Source organism: Macrotis lagotis, chromosome 4 (genome assembly GCF_037893015.1).
Source record: "Macrotis lagotis isolate mMagLag1 chromosome 4, bilby.v1.9.chrom.fasta, whole genome shotgun sequence".
In the NCBI taxonomy this organism is placed as follows: domain Eukaryota; kingdom Metazoa; phylum Chordata; class Mammalia; order Peramelemorphia; family Peramelidae; genus Macrotis; species Macrotis lagotis.
The window spans coordinates 272,257,811-272,279,492 of record NC_133661.1 but is presented as its reverse complement, the minus strand read 5'-3'; the positions used below and the strand labels follow the sequence as shown (position 1 = coordinate 272,279,492).

Sequence of the window (21,682 nt, the reverse complement as noted above, 5' to 3'; positions counted from 1 at the left end):
AGAGGAAGACTTAAACTTGATGGTAAAGAAAATCTTCTAGGGGGCAACTAGGTGGCCCAGTGGATAGACCATTGGCCCTCTAGTCAGGATGGACCTGAGTTCAAATTCAACTTCACACATGTAATAATTACCTATCTGTGCAAACTTGGACAAGTCACTTAACCCCATTTGCCTTGCAAAAGGCCAAAAAGAAAAAAGAAAAGAAAACCTTCTAACACTTAGAATATGCAAAAAGCTTGATGGAGCTGCCTCTCATATTATCAAATTCCCTCTCACTGGAGGTCTTAAAGCAAAGGTAAATAACTGTTTTGCTGGCTTTGTTCCAGACCCCTCTTATTTAGGTAGAGAATAACCTTGATGGCTTCTTCAGACTCAGAGCTTGTCATCCAGGTTCCTGCCCACATAAGTCTGACCCCATCATTCCCCTGCTCAAGAAGTTTCAATGGTTCCCTATGGACTACAGGATAACTTAAACTGAAACTCCTCCATTTGGCATGTAAAGCCTTTCACAATCTGGTTCAAACATATCTTTTCAAACTGGTTTCAATGCTCTCCCACCCACTCCCCCACCCACTCAATGTTCCAGCCAAACCGAGCTACCTGCTGTTCCCTATATATGACACACAATCTTTTGCCTTGTGTCTTTACAGAGGCTATCCCCTATGCCTGAAATGAAACACACACACCCCCTTTCAGAACCCCTAATTTTCTTCAGAGATCAACTCAATGCCGACTCCCACTGAGGTCTTTTCTGATTATCCAAGTAGTTAGTACCCTGGGATTACTTTACAAATATTTTACATCAGTTTCTCTGCATGGGGGGCAGCTAGAGATGGCATAGTGGATAGAACATTGGCCTTAGAGACAAAAGGACCTGAATTCAAGTCCAGCCTCAGACACCTAATACTTACTTAGTTGTGTAACCTTAGCCAAGTCAATTAACCCTACTACCTTGACAAAAATCAAAAAGAAAAAAAAAATGAACTTATCTACATGTAAGAAAAAAAAGTCTGCTTTCCCCAAAGGGAATTTAAGGTCCTTCGGAGCAAGGACAATTTTGGTCTCCTTTCTGTAACCCCAGCACTTAGTACTATGCCTTAAAAGAAACACTATAGCTACAAGATAACAGATGTTTAATGTTTGTTGAAGGAATGAACATCATCCTCAGCATCCTCTTACAAAGTCTCTAGCTCTCTTTATACAGAATGTTTCCTCACATACTGTCATCATTCTCATTCTTTTCAAGTGATTTCTATTACAAGAACAGCCTCTAAAAAATTTCCATTGAGTAGGTGGACTTCCCCTTATTGAGAAGCAGTGCAGTGAAAAGGATACTGAACTTGGGGTGAAGAAACCTGGCTCCTTTCAATATGTGTGTATTTTGTGACCTTGGGAAAGTCACTTGACCTCCATCAGCTTCAGAATCTATGTATGTAAAATGAGAATCCTAAAACTTACACTACTTTTTTCTGTTGGACTAAGGAAAATAACTTTGTGAATTCTAAAGCACTAATGAATTTGAGTTTTATAAAAGTTGACTCCCTCAGAAGATGCCTCACAGCCCTTGTAAATGCTAGGAAAATAAGCCCTTCCCTTCTGGTAACAGTCTGGATCTGATCCAAGAAGTAGAAAGCCAGGAAGTTAAAAAAAAAATAGAAGAGGAGGAGAGGATTCTTCACATGTATGTGAAAATGTGTGGACTTATTACACCTTCTTGTCTCTACAAAATCCTCATATATTCTGGTTATTAAAGGTTCTTAAGCAGTAAGTAGCCTGTCCAGTGATAACTTGAAAATCTTTCTTAAAATTCAGTCTACTTCCAGATAGAATGCTCATTTTGTCTGTGGCAAAGCCTTAATCAGCCTACCCCCATAAGCTTCTAGCTAATTGGTTTCAAACAGCTTTTTTTCTGGAGAGATAGAAAAGTCCAAGAAATGAGCTCTTGTGACAATATCTGTCAATGGCAAAAGGACTAACTAATTTGTGGTAAATCAGTAATAGAATATTACTGAGTCATAAAAAAATGACAAATATGAAAAACTCAAAGGAACTTTGTAGTCGATGTATAACTAATTTACTAATATCTAATTTGTTATGCTTAACACGGGGGGGGGGGTGTTCTGGTTATGGCAGGGGAATCCTGGTCCTAGGAAATAAATAACAACATCAACAACAACTAACATTTATATAGCTTTTATAGGCTCTGTTAATTTTTATAATTATTGTCCCATTTGACACTCATCACAACCTTGGGAGGTTGGTCCTATTTTACAGGTAATACATGATATTTTCATAGTTAATATAAAATGCTTTATATTCCCCATTTTATAGATGAAGAAACTGAGGCAAACCAAGGTTAGGTGACTTGTCCTATGAAGTAAATGAAGTTGCATTTGAACTCAGGTCTTCCTGGCACTAGGCCTCCCAGCTGCCTCTGGAATGACAGTGATATAATATGAGGAAAAAGATGTGAATATAAATGACCTGGAGGCCCATAAGACAAGTGCTACTGGACATTTGTCCCCCAATGCTTTGGTGTGGGGGGTTACTGAATCTACTACCACCATTTGTCTCACCAGATTCCACCACCTAAGAGGCAAGTTTTTACCTTCTGCTCCAATAGACACCAGTTTGACCCCTTTGCTAGCAATGAAGTCCAGGGCCTTGTTCACATTGGAGATTTTGTGCACCCTCATCTTGCCTCGTTCAGGTTTGGCCAGACGTTCACCTAATTAGAGAGAACCAAAAAGAAAAAATGAAAAGTTTGAGAAAAATAAAACACTCAAATAAAGGGAGAATATGTCACTACCCCCCCACCCCCACCAGCTAAAGGAAGAATCTTATATCAGGACATTTATTGAAGCACAGCAAGAAACATATGTATCTGTCCCTTCAGTGAGCAAAAAACATCAGTATAAGCAGAGAAAAGGGAGAAAAGAGAATCTGCAGGTCTTGCTTCCTCTCCTTCCAAGATACCAGGCATTTCTGTACTTCAAACATCTACCTCCTTCAGAACCTGGAGGGCAGGGTGGGGAGGGAAAGGGCAATATATCATGTTTGTCAGTCAATCAAGATGGTAAAAAAGACAGAGAGAGATGTTTCTGGTCCAAGTCATAACAAGACACCAATGACACTTTAGGCCCCCAACACCTGTTCAGTCCCTGGACATCTCTTGAAACTATCATATGGTACACTGGAAAGAACATAGATTTTACAATCATAAGACCATAGGTCAAGTTTTGGTTCCTGTATAACTTGCCGTATAACCTAGGGGAAGTCATTTCATCTTTTGGACTTCCTTTTTCTCCCCTATAATATGAGGATAATATCTACATCAACCACCTCACCTCAAAGAGTTCCCATGAGAAAAACACTTTGTAAACATTAAACCACTGGGGTAAAGAATCATTATTACTGTCACCAGAGACTTTTGCCTATGCTACAGTGAGTTATATAGATTCTTCTACAGTGGACTAAAGGCATTTTTAATTTTTTTGGAGTGGTATAATAGCTAAATAAATTCTTAGAGCAACTTGTAGGGACTTATACAGAACAAATTGAACAGAATCAAGAGACAAGGTACAATGACCTTCAGAATACAAAGGAAAATAATATGAAAAGATGTCAAGACTCTAATCAATCAGAGCTTCAGGGAATTCTGAATGAAGCATGCTTCCTCCCTATTCTCAACAGAGATGAAGGGCTATGAATGCAGAAATAAGCATACTCTAATCAGACATAGCCAGTATAATCATTTATTTTGCTCAGCTGTAATGATAAATTTTATTGTTAATTATTTAAATAGTATTTGACGCTTTGTGATCCCATTTGGGGTTCTCTTGGCAAAGATCCTGGAGTGGTTTGCCATTTCCTTCTCCAGCTCATTTTAGAGATGAGGAAACTGAGGCAATCAATGTTAAGTGACTTATCCAGGGTCACAAGGCTAGTAAATGTCTGAGGATGGATTTGACTTAGGAAGATGAATTTTCCTGGCTTCATTCCCAGCCCTCTATCTATTTCACGCACTAGCTGTCTAATAATTTCTGTTATTGGAGAAGTTAAAATGAAACTCACTTTTTTCCTCTCAAGAAAGAGATAGAGATCTAGTCTATCAAATTGCAGAGGCATGTTGTTTGGTTTAGCTTAAATCTATTTTCATTTTCCTTTCATTTTTTTTGAAGGAGGGTTACTTCCATGTAACCCTCCATGGAACCCTTCCATGGGTTCAGTGGTAAGTGGCAACAAGTGGTAGTAAGGGAGAAGGCAGAATTAAAGGTGGGAATCATGTTATAAAAACAACAGGTATCAATAAAACTTGGCAAAAACAAAAAAAGAGACTGAAATAGACTTACAGTTCTAATGCAATAGGGCAAAGGGCCTCTGACTTTTTTAGCAGGAAGTAAACATAAAAGTCACTCAGATGGAAGGGAACCAGCTCACTGAGCTGAGAGATTTGCTTCTCATTAAGCCCTGCCCTCCCTTCTTCTGCCTCTAAAACTCCATTTAAAAACGTCACAGGCTTTATGACCAAAACAAAGCCAAGATACTTCAGAGAACTTGTTTGCCCAATTCCAGTATCAGGAGTGAAACCCTTCTCCCAGAGACTTCAAACCAGCCACTGTCATATGCTTCTTGTCAACCTATCCTACAACATTCTTCCACCATATTCAAAGATTGACTCAGCACCACTTCAATACCTAATTCTATTTCCTGAGGGTCAGAGTGGGAAAGAGTTGCTCAGTGAAACCTCCAGTCCTGTTAGGGAGACTGCCCTTCCCTGAGTTCTTCTGCAGTGGGTCTCCCCACCAGGGCCCCTCACACAGACAAGAGCCTCATGGGCTACATACAGGTGGTGAACAGATTTCCTTCCTCAGATACAGTCTGACTCAACTAACCAAGCAGGCTTGATTTTTGTTTTGTTATTAAATCAATACTTTCCATTTATAAAGGTTTACAGGATATATCTCTATATATCTGTCTCTCAGGATATGAAGAAATCCATTAATTCATTGATTCTATCTTCTATCAATTAATAAAGGATCTCTCCAAAGGCATAGACAGAACATGGGTAGCATGGCACCAACAAGCACTTTCTCCCTTCTCAGATGGTGATTCCTATGACCCCGACTTCCCTACATCACTTGCAGTGAGCCCAATTAAGCTACAGGCTTAATGAATGCTTCATTCAGTGAAAGGAGGGTCAGTTGGGATTCTTCCCATCTCACTCTACAGAGCAGTTAGCAGGTGGAGCCATCTAGACATCTTCCCTCTACTCTCCTACATTTTCTTTCTCTGACCCCCATGCTCCAAAGTTCCCAAACTCTGAATTCTAATTTAAAAATAATATGACTGGGGGCCGCTAGGTGGCGCAGTGGATAAAGCACCGGCCCTGGAGTCAGGAGTACCTGGGTTCAAATCCGGTCTCAGACACTTAATAATTGCCTAGCTGTGTGGCCTTGGGCAAGCCACTTAACCCCATTGCCTTGCAAAAAAACCCTAAAAACAAACAAACAAACAAACAAATAAAAATAATATGATTGAAACTACTTTGCCCCCCCAACCTCCAGAGGGGGAGGAACCAACTCTGCTGAGGGGCAAAACCAAAAGGAATTTCTAGGGTTTTAGAAGTCTGCCTTGTGAAGTCAACCATGTTGGAGTTTTCAGGCTATAATCAGCCTCCATTGTATTCATGACCAGGAAAAAACAGGACATTAGTTCTAGAAGAGATTTTAAAGGTCAAAGAAGTAACTAAGACCCAGAGATACTAAGAGCCTTTCCAATATTTCATGATGAAAGTTCTTTCCTCTTTCTCAGGGGTTCTTAAAAAGTATTTTATATCACAGATTATTTTAGCAATCTGGTAAAACCTATGGATCTCATGGTAGATTTATGGAGGAAACTGAATGGGGATAGAAAGGAATATACCTTTTTCTCTGAAGTACATGGAACTTATACAAAAATTGACCATGTATTAGGACATAAAAACCTAATGATCAACTGCAGAAAGGCAGAAATAGTGAATACATCTTTCTCAGATCACAATGCAATAAAAGTCATATGCAATATTGGGTCAAGGAGATATAGACCCAGAACAAATTGGAAACTGAATAACCTCATTTTAAAAAATGAGTGGACCAAAAAACAAATTATCCTAGATAATGATAATAATGAAACAACATACCAAAACCTATGGGATTCATTCAAAGCGAATCTCAGGGGATATATTATAGCTCTAAATGCTTACATGGATAAATTGAAGAGGAAATCAATTAACTTAAACATGCAACTAAAAAAATTAGAGAAAGAACAAATCAAAAATCCTCAATTAAATACCAAATTAGAAATTCTAAAAATTAAAGGAGAAATTAATAAAATCAAAAACAAAAAACTATTGAATTAATAAATAAAACCAAAAGTTGATATTATGAAAAAACCAATAAAATTGATAAACCTCTGGTCAATTTGATTAAAAAAGAAGAAAACCAAATTGCTAGTATCATAAATGAAAAAAGGTGAACTCACCACCAATGAGGAGGAAATTAAAGTAGTAATTCTAAATTATTTTGCCCAACTCTATGCTAATAAATTTGATAATCTAAGTGAAATGGATGAATATTTAGAAAAATATAAGTTTCCCAGGTTAAATGAAGAAGAGATTAAATACCTAAACAACCCTATCTAAAACCTATGGATCTCTTCTCAGAATCATGTTTTTAATATGTAGAAAATAAATGTGTACTTTATTTATAAATTTCAGTGTGGGAAGTCCATTGGTATTAAATGTAGAAAATAAAATACATAGTATTACAAAGGAAACTAATTATGCTGAAATACAGTGTCCAAAATATTTTTTTAGAAGACAGTTTCATGGACCCCAGGTTAAGAACTTCTGCTCCTTATCTCTTGGTCTTCAAAGACAGATGCAGGACTGACCACAGGTTTGGGTTATTCATTCCTAACCCTGGGCTTTCTCCAAAATGGATAGAATACAGAAAGTGGCTTTAACTGGACCCTGACCTTGTTCAGTCTTCTACCTCAGTCAACTCTTGATTCCAGGCTCACCTGAAATGACTTCCAGCAGCAACATAAGCTTGAGGCCATCACGGAAATCCTCCTCTATGTTCTCAATCTGTGTGCCTGCCTTTCGGAGGTGTGAGTTGCACCATGCTGTGAATGTCTAAGAAAAAGAAAGAAGAGTCATCAGAATCCCCAGATCACTGGTGCCATACTGTTATCTCAGTGGCTCTGTGGAGCTGCTGATTGAAAAGGTTTCACTTCCAAGACTGATGGGCAAACAGGAGGTTTCAGTTCAGTTTTATGCAGTGACTTTCCCTTCCCACTCTACAATAAAGATCTGATACCTTCAAGTACTTGACACATCTGTTAAATTATATTGAAAAAGGGGTGGCTAGGTGGTGCAGTGGATAAAGCAACCAGCCCTGGAGTCAGAAGTACCTGGGGTCAAATCCCGGCTCAAGACACTTAATAATTACCTAGCTGTGTGGCCTTGGGCAAGCCACTTAACCCCATTTGCCTTGCAAAAAAGAAAAACCTAAAAAAAAAATTATATTGAAAAAATCATCAGTTATCCTATACAATTTGGGCCCTAAAATTCACCATTATGGAATTCTTCCTTGGGTTACAGAAAGTAACAATATTAGGTGTTTTAGAAACCCATCTCCAGAAATAATACTATCACTTTCCTATTAGTTTATTATGTCATTCCAATTTAAAAACTTACTGAGGACAGTGTCCTTAAATCACTAGAAACACTAAGTTTTGTTGGGTAAAAGAGTGATTGTAGAATGAAAAGAAAAATCTAGGACAGGATAGGGGTAATACGATGGGGAGAGACTGGCCTGAACTGAATACCTAAAACCTGGATGGGAATGGAAAAAAATAGTGGGAAGATACAAAAGACTAATTTGTCCTTCTCAGTTTTGTCTGGGTAGACTTCTTATAATCTCACAAGTTTTTCAGGCCTCACAGGAGAACTGCTGAAGTTCCTTTTTTTTTTTTTTTTTTTTAGGTTTTTGCAAGGCAAATGGGGTTAAATGGCTTGCCCAAGGCCACACAGCTAGGTAATTATTAAGTGTCTGAGACCGGATTTGAACCCTGACTCCAGGGCCATTGCTTTATCCACTACACCACCTAGCCACCCCTGAAGTTCCTTCTATAATCAAATGCCTACCCTCAGTGATAAATAGGAAGGGCAAGAAGCATGACTATTCACTTCCTTCTCAAGCTCACCTAAAATACCAGCCAACCATTTGTTCACCAGGCATTACACCACAGTCTAAAGGACACAGCTAGATTGGTTTTCATATCTACCCTACTCCTTTGGGCTCTTCCTGATTTCTCTGAATTAAGTAATATCATGAGGGTAGCAAAGTGGCTTAGTGGTTAGAATATCAGGCCAGGTATAAGGAAGACTCCTCTGAGTTTGAAGAGGGCAGCTTCAATGAAATGATGAAGTTGGAAGTTAGACTGCTGTGGGTTTAGAAGCAAATGAGTTAAGTCACCTAATGCAAATAATTTTCTCAGAGTCTGGCAGAAGAGAAGGAGAAGTGTTGGTTTACTGGTTGGATGTTGGGATCAAGTGAAAGTTTGTTTGATTTTATTTTAAATTATGGGGAGTCACTTTCATGGTTACAGGCACCAAGAAAGGAAGCAGTAAAATAAAGAGAGACTGAAGAAAAGAGAGTGAGGATGATAGAAGCACCATAATAATGTTTCCTTTCAGATCTGAACTCAAGAAGATTAGTCCACTTGCCATCTAGCTGCTCAGGACTGGATATATTATTGGACAATTTTTTTCTCTGGACATCAGGTGTAAGCGGGGGCAATCTAATTAACATATCTCTTTTGGAATCATAGGATAATAGATTGAGAGCTAGAGAGAAACATAGAAGTCAACTTGTCCAGCCTACTCGTTTAACAAATAAATGAAAGGACTTACTATAGTTTTATTAGCTGTGTGATTTTGGGTGACAAGTTGGAGTCAAGATTTGAACCTATATTCTCTTACCTTATAGGACATTGTTCCACGATGACAGTAAAGATATATATATTTTTATACCTCTCATGGATAAGAACCCCTGGCTTGGAGAAAATATATGGTAAATGCCACAGGGTAATGTAGCCACCCTTGGCAGTCTGAACTGACCCACAAGGTACACTGAGATGGCTATTTTCCCAACCTTCCACAAGAGGCAGTGTAGCTCCAAGCCTTTAGAAATCCAAGAATCTATCATCCTAACAAGGAAGGCTATGAATAGAGCCGGAAATGAATGACTTTATCCTCTTGGCACTCCATGCTTTCTCACCAATATGGTGAGACTGCAGTTTTATCTGACCATTTCAGATGTCCCAAGCTTCCCTTTCATTACACAACATTTGCCTTCACCTTAATGTTTCTTAAATTGACAAGAGAACTTTACTAAAGAGAGAGGAGAGGAACTGGATCTGTATGTCCTTGGCTCCTGAGGAGTCTAGCAGTTGGTAGCAGTGTCCCTGGAGCAAATTTTCAGGGGGGATTGGGCACAGATAATCACAGAGTTCAGCTGACAGAAAACAGAAGCAAACAACAACAGCTCAGCTCCCTGGGAAGCCATCACTCTTTAAACCTTGTGCATATTCCCCAGATTTTAGATGAGCATCTTTTTGTTCTTCAGGTAGCCCAGCTGCAGGACCATTACACTGAAGGACCCTGGGCATCAGGGAGAGATCAGGTGACAGGAGGGCAGATGGTAAAGGGAAAGACAAATGCTGAATATCTATTTTACAAAGTCTCTGATAAAGTGATCTCAGGGCACTTTACAAAAGAGGGTCAGTATTAATGCAATGTCAAATAGGTAACTGTTTTCTTCACTATGATACTGTGTGCAATGTATCCCGTACAACAGAGGTTAGAGATAGACATTTGCCCTGAAATTTGACCTTTTATTTCTATTGTAAAGAATAGGAACGATAGCAGTTATTCATATGGTGGCAAAGAACTGGAAATTGAAGGGATGCCTATTAATAATAGGGGAATGGCTAAATAAGTTGTTGTATATAAATATAATGCAAAACCACTGTTCTATGAGAAATGAGAAGCAAAATGTTTTCAGAAAAACCTGTAAATACTTACATGAACTAATTACTTACATGAACTAATGTAAAGTGAAGTAAGCAGAACCAGGAAAAAATTGTATATTGTATGATGAATAACTTGAATGACTTAACTATTCTCAAATAAGGACTTCAAGAGAAAATAACTGATGGGAGTGTGAATGCTGATTGAAGCATTTTTTTTACTATATTATTCTTGAGGTTTTTTCATTCTATTTTCTTTTACAACATGGATAATATGAAAATATTTTGCATGATTGCAGATGTATAATCTATGTCAAAGTGCTTGCCTTCTTAAGGAGTGGGGAGGGTCAAGAGGGACATAGGGAGAAAATTTGAACTCAAAAATTATCTTAAAAAATTTTTTTGAAAACCTTTTTACATGTAAATTGAGAAAAATAAAAACATTCTTTTTGTTTTGTTTTTAGTTTTTTGCAAGGAAATGGGATTAAGTGGCTTGCCCGAGGCCACACAGCTAGGTAATTATTAAGTGTCTGAGGCCGGATTTGAACTCAGGTATTCCTGACTCCGGGGCCGGTGCTCTATCCACTGCGACACCTAGCCTCCCCTCCCTAATTTTTTTTAAAGAATGTTTTTAGGGGCAGCTAGGTGGCGCAGTGGATAGAGCACCGGCCCCGGAGTCAGGAGTACCTGAGTTCAAATCCGGCCTCAGACACTTAATAATTACCTAGCTGTGTGGCCTGGGACAAGCCACTTAACCCCATTTGCCTTGCGAAACCTAAAAAAAAATAAAATAAAATAGGGAGAGAAAATGAACTACCAGGATGAAATTCCCTTTCTGAATGTAGGTCAGTACCTTCTCTCAAATTTAGCAAAATCTTGCCAAAAACACTGAGAGGTTATGGTCTCATGCAGGATCACACACCAATATGTAAGAAGCAGGACTTTAACAACAAGTATTTCTGGCTTTGAAGCCAGTTTTCTATACACTGCCTCTTCTTACTTCTATTAAGTGGAAAAAATAAGAACTAGTCAAGTTATCAAGGCATATTTCAGCAATACATTAGACCAGCAAAGTCTTACCAACTCTCTCAGAATAAATACTTATAGGTTCCAATATCCTATACTAAATCTGGACTTCCTCAATAAGCAGAATCATTCATAGATCGAGAGATATGGGGAAACCCAGAGGAAACCGAGGCCCAGAGAGGTTCAGTGACTTACACCTGGATATGACCTCATTTTTTAAAGATGAGGAAACGCAGGCTCTGAGATGTTCAGTGACTTACCCAAGGTCATATAGTATGAATTGTCAGAGGTGGAAATTGAACACTGGTCTTCTGATTTCAGAGCCAGGTTCATTCCACTGTTCCACACTGTGTGAAAAATATTGCTGAGACACTTGCCAAATACAGATATGTATAGGACTTCCCTGGGCCTTAATTTATGAAGACTTTAGTTTTATAAGGAATCTCCCAACTTTAAAGTTCTATAATTTCTATGATTTATGCAAAGTATTGGGCTGACAGATATTCATATTCCATTGGTTAATGTCCAATTTGGCTTCATGGAGTGAATAACAACCATTGTGATCCTTGGAACACAACAGGAAAAACCTGCCTAAGGTATGAGTGCACTTTTTTGTTATTTTTTCCAAGTCTGAAAAATATGAAATCTTTTCTACTAAAGGGATAGTGACAAAGAGTAGGACCAGCCTTCTTTGCTGAATGATGAATGCTGATAGTATTAAACAAATCCTTTAAACTAATCTATGATTCTGGGTATGTTCACTATTACTTTGTAAAAGGAAACTGGGCAGAGAAACGGAGGGAAGGGCAGAGGAACCAACTTTGACAGAGATCCACTCTCAGAAGCTAAGGAACTGATAATCTAAACCCACCCAGGAAAACCATTTTCCTTTCCTTGTGTGAAGCTACAAGTTTGAACTCCTAGACAGCTATGGGGTCCTGACCACAATGACTCTCTCTACATACCTCTTGTCCACTTCACTTTCCTAAGAAAGATCAAACTTAATTAAACTTAGTTTTCTGGTTTCTGCCATTCTTATTGTCACTACCTTATTAGGACAAGGTTGCAGAATGACTCATGCCCAGGAATTAATCTAGGAACTCTGGGCACCCAAATTCCCAGACACCTTGGTGGAGAGCCCTCTCCTTTTATAGTAGAGTCCTGGCTTCTCTTGTGCCAAAAACACAACCCCTTTTAAGGTCTTAAGAGAAGGGGGGGGGGGGGGAGAGCACACTAAGTTTTCAAGGAAATCTCTTTCCTTAGAAAGTTTTTTCTATAGGTCATCCAAACAACATAAATTTTTCTTCCCACCCAAAGTGTGCCTCATTTCTCTCAAACTGCATCCCTTCCTAACCAAATTCAGTTGTTAAGTTTTAATGACTTTACCTTCCCCTTTTAGAAAAATTTCATTTTGACCATAAGAAATCAAGTCCCTCTTTTCCCCAAACAACAGGTTTTATATCCCTGATTTACACAGCAAATGATTAAAGTTGTCATACTAAAAAACTAAACAAAACAAAAATGTGATGATTCTGGAGTCAGAGCACGTAGGTTCAAATATTGCTTCTGATGCTTGCTACCTTCTTTCCTTGTTACTTAACCTTATTTGGTTTGCTGTCCCCTCATCTGTAAAATAAAGAGGTTGTTACCACATGCTTAGCTTCTGAGGTCCCTGCTAATTATACACCTACAATATTACCAACAATGGTCTACTCTGACCTGAAGTTGAGGCAGATATGCCTTAGGATTCACTACTGTTTCATATTGGATACGGGCATTCAACCTGTAGTCAAAAAAGGCTGAGTTTAAATCCAGCCTCAGACATGTACTAGCTGAATAATCCTAGATAAGTCATTTAGCATCTGCCTCAGTTTCCTCAACATTAAAATAGGGATTACAGGGTTGTCAGTAAGATCATGAGAATATTAAGGATGTCCCTTCCCCCAATCTAAATCAATGACCTCCAATGAATGAATATTTAGTGTTCCTCCGGCTCATGGTCACACAGTGCTGCCCAAGCAGCTTTGGGAAGCTAGGGTTGCAGTCTCACCAGGGTCACACAGACTTGGGTTCTAAAGCTAAAAACAAAGCTGTCTTCCTAAGTATCAACATAATTTGTCCACTCATCCTCTAGGTTCTGACTTGCCCCAGGGTTATCTATTTAATGCTTCTCCCCACTGAGTTCTCCTCAAGCTTAGTTGTCATTTTCTAGAGGTAGTTTTTCACTGATCTTTTTCTCTTCTGGAGAAGTATTTCCACTTTTTTTTTTTAAGGATTCTGCAGCTTTAAGAATGGTCCACTTTGGAACCCTCCTCCCTCTCCTTCCTGATGTTTACACTCCTCAACAAATCAAAAATAACAACCAAAGTCCAAACTGTTGGTTGACCTCAACAGAAGGATGAATAACTGTTTACATAGGCTGTTTTCTAACCTACTAAGCAATACCTGTACAAACAATAAAACCCATCTGTGACAAAATGAGGTTTCTCCCTCTCCTCTCCCCCTAAATCTTGGGATAGAAATACCCTATTATTTTCCAGCTAGATTGTATTGTGCCTTGTCCTCCACTGGCCTGATAGAAGACTGATCCCAGTCAGGGAAAGGCTGCAATATGGGTAATGGTCATTGAGTCATTCAGTACTATTGTTAAGAAGCAGCATTTAAAACGAAGAATAAGAAGCAATAAATATGTATTCCAGTCCTGGTTCAGGTCAGACTTGCTGTACAACCTTGGGTAAGTCATTTAAACTTTCTAAGCCTTAATTTTGTAATCTTTAAAATGAGGAAAATAAAGCCTGACAAGAAGGTCAAATGAGATAATAATCATAAAACTGAAATCTCTTAGAGAAACCATTATGGGCTATTATCCACCTGTAAGACAGTCAATAATTAGATTCTCTCTATCCCATAAAGTGACTTAGGTGATAATTCTTAAGCTTACAGATTTAAAACTAGGACCTCAAGAGCCATCCTTGAGGTTGGATAACCCACAGGTTGTGAGTGTTTGAGTCAAGATTTGAATCAAGGTCCACCAGAGGCAATGCCTTTTCCCTTGTACCATCACACCTGCCAAGCTTCTAGTACCCAGTATTCCCAGGCAGTCTCTAGTTCAATTACTAATCAGGTCTAACTTTGTTTAGCTTGCAAGAATTAGCCAGAGACAATTGTTGCAAATATAACTAGAGAACTGGCAAATTTCCCACCACTGTTTTCCTTAGCTGTAGGGAAGGGATGGGGGATGTGTTGTCCCTTATCACCTGGAACCAGGAAACAAAACAAAGATTTTTGGATTATTCCATGTTATGGAAAGGTTTCCTTAGAGACATACAAAACTTTTATTTTATGGTATGTGCATCCTTGGGGAAAAGTTCTCATGCAAGTTTTAAGCATAGATAAACTCTTGAAGGGCATGTTTTGAGTTTTGTTAGATATGCTATGAAACTTTGCATGATAAGAAAATATTTATAAATGGAGGCAATAAGGTATCATTATTCCCAAGTCATTACTTGGGAATCAGGAAAATGTGTGTTTAAATTCTGCCTCAGATACTCTCTAGCTATATGACATTGGACAGATCATTTAACATGTAGTCTTTGTTTCCTTCTCTGTAAAATGGAGATAATAATAGCATCTGCTTCATAGGGTTATTGTGAGGATCAAATGAAATAAAGCACTTTGCAAACCTGTACAGATACATAAATACTTTTTTTGTCCTTTTGTCATGTAAGTTGTGTCTGATTTTTCATGAGCCCATTTGGAGCTTTCTTGGCCAAGAGACTGGAGTTTGCCATTTTTTTCTCCAGCTCATTTTACAGATGCCTCATCTGTAGTGAGGCAAACAAGGTTAAGTGACTTGCCCAGTCATATAGATAACTAGTGTCTGAGGCTGCATTGAGGCTCCAAGTTCTCCAAGTAAGTTCAGTTCTTTTTCTACTGTGCCACTTAGGCTACCCACATAAATGTTCTTATTATTAAATTATTTTGTTTAATATAAATTTTACTTGACCTGTTTACATAAATATGATAAGTATTATTTTTGTCAAATAAACAAAACTTGCCTATTAGTATATGAACTAACCTCAAAGAAGTCAGACCTTGAAGCAAACAAATCTGCTGGCACTCACTGAAAGGAATCTTTTTTTGTTGTTGTTGCTGTTATCTATCCTTGAGTCCTTTCAGTCTGGGGTCCAACTCTTCCTAGCCCATTTGGAGTTTTCTTGGCAAAAATACTGGAATGGTTTGGTATTTTCCTTATCCAATTTATTTTACAGATGAAAAAACAGAGGCAAACAAGGTTAAATGACTTGCCCAGGGTCACACAGCTATCTTATCTGAGACCAGATTTGAGCTCATGAAGATGATTCTTCCTGACTCCAGGTCTAGCACTCTATGCACAATCTGTACACAGACAAACAAGCCACCCAGCCCTGGACTTATTAGTGTTGTCAGTGAAAGTCCTTGCTACAAAGAATACCATGCCACAAGACAAAAAAAAAAGTTTGAGAACCAATGGATTAAAATAGTCACTATCCCCCAACCACAATTCAGTCTTCTACACTTTCCTGAAAACATACAGTCTGATGGGAAATAAGTATCACTGGCCTCCCCAGTCTTCTACATTATTGTTAGCCCTATGTGTATTGGCAATTGAGCAAGATACACATTTTAGAGCTGGGAGCTTTTTTAAAGGTAGTGATCAGCAGCCAAAAATTATTTTATTTATAGTAGGTTGTCAGTCCTCTTAAAATAGGCTGCCAATCTGGTCAGAGTATGGGCACCACATGGATTGTCCAGAGAAAATCTGCCCTCTGGTGTATAGGGCTTAATTGAGACAAGTATTTAATTAAGTTATCAGGGTTGTAGGTCTTTTAAAAGAAGATGTCAACTGGCTAACAAAGGATTCAAAGCAGAGACTTCTCCACCCTGCATTATGTGACTTTCCAAGCCTTCAGAAGTGGTTTCTGAAAAGGATGAAGACCCAAGGAACTCTTTAACAATAAAAGCCACAGTCCAAATCTTCCCAGAATTATATTATTCAGAACAAATTGCTCAGAGGCTCCCAAAAACATTTCTGCATTGGATACTGGACATGGTGAAAGGAAATGCTGAAAGGATGCTTCATGAGTTTTTTTTAAGAGGGCCAGACTTAAGTTTTCATCAAAGTAGAGACCCCTGCTAAGGAAATTCCAGGAATCAATGGTCAGCAGTCTTAAAATTAGTTGAGGCGCTGAGAGATGCAAGTGACTTACCCAGTAACCCTTGGTTCCATTGACTCTGAGGTTTGCTTTAGTCATTCTACTCATCTTTTCTAAAAAGTCAAATCAATGAAGCCATCTCCAAGAACTCCTTCCCCCCATCCTACTAACTCATTTCTTTTTTTATAAATAACAAAGGAACTTATTTTGCACCTCTTTAATGTATCCCTCATATATTAGTTTTAAGTATGTATGTGTGTATAGTACATATAAATATCTATAATTGTATAAACTACATAAAGTCAAGAATAGTGTCTTATCAAAACTTTGTAACTTCCTCAGGGACTAGCATAGGGTTCTGCACATGGCAGGTGCTTAATAAACTGTTAGCTGATTGGGAAAAAGGTTAAGTAAATTCTAAAGTTGGCAGAGAAATTTGTCACCAAGTAGAGTTGCCAAACATGGCCCCCTCATGCTCTCTTCCCTGTAGTGCTCTGTCTCTACACTTTCGTTGTCCAATTCAGAAATGACTTTCGATGTGAGTAAAATAGTTACCTTCTAATCATTTCAAACTCACTGATCACCTCCTACCTCTCCATACCTGAAGCTTTGACTCCAACATTTACCAGCTACGTGTCATTCATTACTAACATAATCTGAGCCTCAGTAGTCCTATTTATAAGATGGAGATAACAATATCTGTACTACCTGAGAACTGAGCACCTGACTAGGTTGTTGTAAAGATCAAAAAACTAATCATGTTTATAGAGAACTTTGCAACCTTGAAAGTAATAGAGATGTCAGCATTTACTATTATTTTCATGTCTTCACTTTACCCAATCCCAAGGCTATAATTTTTCAATCTCCCTTCTCTGTATGTATGAAAGTCAACCTCTACACCTCAAATTTTAGTTTTCCTGATCAATAAATGATCTGTGTCTTGATGTCTTTTCCCTAGAACACTATGAAGGCAAACTCTACGGCACTTACTGACATGCAATACTATGGAGTCATAGAAAAGTCAAAGCACATAGCTGATGTTATTTAATTGATTTTCTTTTTTGTATCTTTTTAAATTCAGTCTTTCAACATTCTAACAACTGTGTCACTGCTAACATGGATCTCCTCTATATACATTTGGTCTAATCCATATGCATTTTGTTCTCTCTATTGCCATTTTTTATCATGAGCACATGTAGGGCTGGGATATTAAGTGTCCAAGTATAGGGGCTCTATTATCTTTGATGAAGATTTTTAAAAATATTTTTTTAATGTAAGGCAATGGAGTTAAGTGACTTGCTCAAGGTCACAAAGCAAGGCAATAATTAAGTGACTGAGGCCACATTTGAACCCAGATCCTCTGAACTCCAAGGCCAATGCTCTTATCCACTGCACCACCTAGCTGCCCCTGAAGATATTTTCTTATCAAAATCTTTATAGCTCTTTTACTTTTTTTTCCATTTTCATCCTTCAGTGTCCTCCAGGTGATTTTGCTTAGTTAGGGTTCTTATCAAGCATTCTTTAAACTAGTTTTATCCTTCTCTGCTTCTTTCTGCTTTACCAATGATACTATTCCTATACTTTTATTATTTTTGTTCTTTTTTTTTAAGTGAGGCAATCAGGGTTAAATGACTTATCCAGGATCATATGGTAAGTATCAAGTGTCTAAGTCTGCATTTGAACTCAGGTCCTCCTGACTCCAGGAACAAGTTCTACTACATCATCTAGTTGCCCTTCTATCACTTTTTAAAAATTAAGTTTATATTGCAAACTTCTTTCTGCTTTACAAGGTGATACTACTCCTTTACTTCCATCATTTTTTCAAAATAAGTTTATATAGCGGCAGCTAGGTGGCAAAGTGGATAGAGCACTGGCCCTGGAGTCAGGAGGACCTGGGTTCAAATCCAGCCTCAGACACTTAATAATTACCTAGCTGTGTGGCCTTGGGCAAGCCACTTAACCCCATTTGCCTTGAAAAATCCAAAATAAGTTTATTTGGAAACCAATGTTGCCTTTGGTCACCATTTTCTTTGCTTGGCAAATCAAGTAAATGCTAAGAAATTTTTATAACTCTTTTGGTCTCTGTGGTGGAAACTTTTACTTTATAAAATACTTAAAATCACTGTTGATATCCATTTTTCCCCATAAAACAAAGATCATTCAAACTAAGAGATTAAATCTGAATCATATTCCTCTTCCTGACTACCACTTAAGATTTCTGAGGCATTATTAATTGAAGCATGCCTACAAATTATAATAGCAGCTCTAGCTGCTCAGTGCTTTCTGACCCCAATAACTGGTGATCAACATTGAGCCTCAGTAGGCAAAGCAACAGTATAAACCCAAAATGTTTAACAATTTTCTTTATCAAATAGAAAATGTAGCGACCATATACTGTATAGTACAAACACTAAACCAAGGCAAAAATCCAGGCTGCAGAACTCACTAGTTCTAAATCCTTGGACAGGTCATTTAATCCTTCTAAGCCTCAGTTTTCTCAATTGTAAAACGGAGACCAAATTAGAACTAATGAATAATCCTGGTCTTGGAGGACAGAAGACAAAATGTTTCCTTTTTCCTCTCATGGTGGGGGAGGAATATATTAAAGAATGTTACAAACCCCACCAGTCAGATAGAAATGTTTTGCCAGAAAGTATCACAACTATTTTTTTATCAATGATTGTAATGCAAAAAATAAAACTATATATAAACACCTACCAAACAGGACTGTGAGGAAACACTCTAGAAAACCTTAAAGCACCACAGCAATGAAGTGATTATGATTAGATTAAGGCAAGTGTGTAGTGTCTCACAATGGCACAGCAGAGCAAAGCAATGAGCTCTCAGACTAGCCTAAGGGGGGGGGGGGGTATTATTTTTTAAAAGTACAGGAAACAATTATTAGTGGAGTGTGGTAGAAAGTAGAGCCGTCATGGAGTCAGGAAAATCTGGTTAAATTTTTGCCTCTGATCCATACCAACTCTACCATCACGATGACCCTCTAAGCATAGGGAGAAAAAGAAGGAAGCAGAAAAAAAGAAAAGAAAAGAAAAGAAAAGAAACAGAAGAGGAAAGCAGATGGGAAAAAAATAGAAAGAAAAAGAAAACTGGATTAAGAGTAGCAAAATGGTACCAGATGGCATTGTCAACCATGCCCCATAGCCCTGCCAATATAATTTTCTCTCTCAGTCCTTGACTTGGTACTAGACAAAGAACAAAGCCCAGTTGTGTTCTATCTCCCCAACACTAAGAGTCCAGACTAGGACATCCGGAGGAAGACTGCCTGCCTCTGTCAACCCTCCCCCAACACACATTCCTAATCTTCAGACCTGGCTCCTGCTCATAGCATCCATTATAGAGTTAGAGATAATACTAGAATCATAGGACCTGAAAAACTAGGAGGGACTTTAGAGAATCATGAAATCAGCTCTCAGCTACAAGAAACCTCAAAAGGTCAGCCTTGATTTTGTAGAGGAGGAAACTAAAGATTTAGGGAGGTGAACTAACCATCCCAAAGCCATGCACTGAGTTAAGCATCAAACCTAGGATCTGTTATGTTATAGGGTCCTTGTCACAAGGGTGGAGTTCATCAGGGAAGCTAACATTAGAGTTTAAGATATTGAAGGGCTTCCCAGTCACCTAGAGAATAAAAAGTTCAGCCTACTGGGAATCCAAGCCTTTTAATAGTCTACTCCTGAGTAAATCATTGTACCTCATTGGTTATCTAGTTCAATTTTCTATCCTAATATAAAAATTTCCTCTTCATTATTCTGACAAGCAATCACCTAGCCTTTATTCCAATAAACATTTATTAAGTATTTACTATTTTGCTAAATGTTGGGGATAAAAAAAAAGACAAAACATAGTCCATTAACTATTTACTAGCTGTGTAACTCTGGGCAGGTCACTTAACCCAGACTTAAGCAGACTCAAAAAAAAGGGGGGAAAGATAATACTTGTCCTCAAGGATGGGGGAGATAACACGCAAATAAACATATACAAAGCAACTATTGACAGGTCAAATAAGAAATAGCTAAAAGAGGGATTTTATTTGGAACTTAAAGGAAGGGCAGGAATGGGAATTCCAGGCATGGGGGGACAGCCAGAGAAAATGATGCCTGGAGCTGAGAAATGAGAGTTTCTTGTTCATGGAACATTTCTCAAAATGAGAAACTCATTATCTCATAAAAGTAATACTGATCCATCTAGATATATATATATATATATATATATATATATATATATATATATATATATATATACTTGTCTTCTTTATTCAAAAATGTAATGCTGCAGGAATCATTACATTTGTCTCATTCATTGAATCTGTATCAATCAGTATTGTCATTACAATGCCCAACACAAAGCTGGGGTTTGATAAGTCTTTGCTGACTGATTGATAGATAAGACAAGACTAGGATGTTCTTTATTTTTCCACATCAGAAGGGAAATTTCCATATCCTAGGAAAGACTAATGGGAAGACAGCAAAGAACCTTGGCATGACTGCTGCACTGGACTCTTCTACATTGTTTTCTCTTTCCCTCTCATACAGGTCACAGGGCCAGAGCCTTGAAAGAAGCCAGGGAAATGCTTGACGGGGCAAAAACAAAGCAAAACAAAATTTCAAAAACCCTGCCCAAGCCTTCTCTGGGAGCTGCCCACCCAAGGCCAATATCTCCCTCTTCAGCACAAACTTCAATACTCTAGATGGTCATATGGATTGCCATTAGTTCTCATTCTGTTGACTCTCTAATAACCTGTCTTCAGCATGGAAGAGTCCTTAGTATAATGAGTCAATTGGGATAAGATGCCAGCTGGGAAATATGCAGAAAGGCCAGAGAGAAGAGGGATTGAATGGCCAAGGAGGAGCCCAAGAACAGGCTGGAATTTACTGATAAGAAGAACACTACCGTGACATCCCATGCTAGACAGAATCCTTCTAGTACGTTTCAGGAACACTGAAGATGGCAGCTCTAGGCATAATGAATAGAAGCCATAATCTCTGGGCAGCTGACTGCATTGAACCTGGCAGGCAGAATAAAAGCTGTTTGGGTTTTTTTTTTTTTAAACATCTTAAACCCTTGCAGTAGTAAAAAAAAAAAAAGATTTTTGAATCATCAACTATTTGTCCTCTTAGATTCTTGAGATTAAAAGCTATCACTGGTTTCAATTTTTAAAAAATCATTTTTAAATGTCTAATTAATGCTTCAAGAACTTTTCATATCATTACACCTCTACCCTTCACTGAGTATCCCTTATAACAAAGTTAAGCAAAGTCAATCAATCACATAGAAGCAACATATTCCCTACCTGCTGTGTACCATATCTAACAAGATCATTGGCCCCAATTTAAAGGTGAAAGTCCTGAGAGCAAAAGGACTTT

The 21,682-nt window shown here is 38.2% G+C and overlaps 1 protein-coding gene across 3 annotated transcripts in view; it reads right to left on the bottom strand.

Moving 5' to 3' along the window:
• ACTN1 (actinin alpha 1) overlaps nucleotides 1-21,682 on the bottom strand; it is a 106,234-nt gene that overhangs the window by 49,885 nt on the left and 34,667 nt on the right. For all 3 annotated transcript variants that reach the window (XM_074236046.1, XM_074236047.1, XM_074236048.1), the window contains exons 2-3: nucleotides 7,063-7,177; nucleotides 2,609-2,728 (exon numbers count right to left, since the gene is read on the bottom strand). In XM_074236046.1, coding sequence (XP_074092147.1) covers nucleotides 2,609-2,728; nucleotides 7,063-7,177 — 235 coding nt within the window. The remainder of the gene's footprint in view (nucleotides 1-2,608; nucleotides 2,729-7,062; nucleotides 7,178-21,682) is intronic.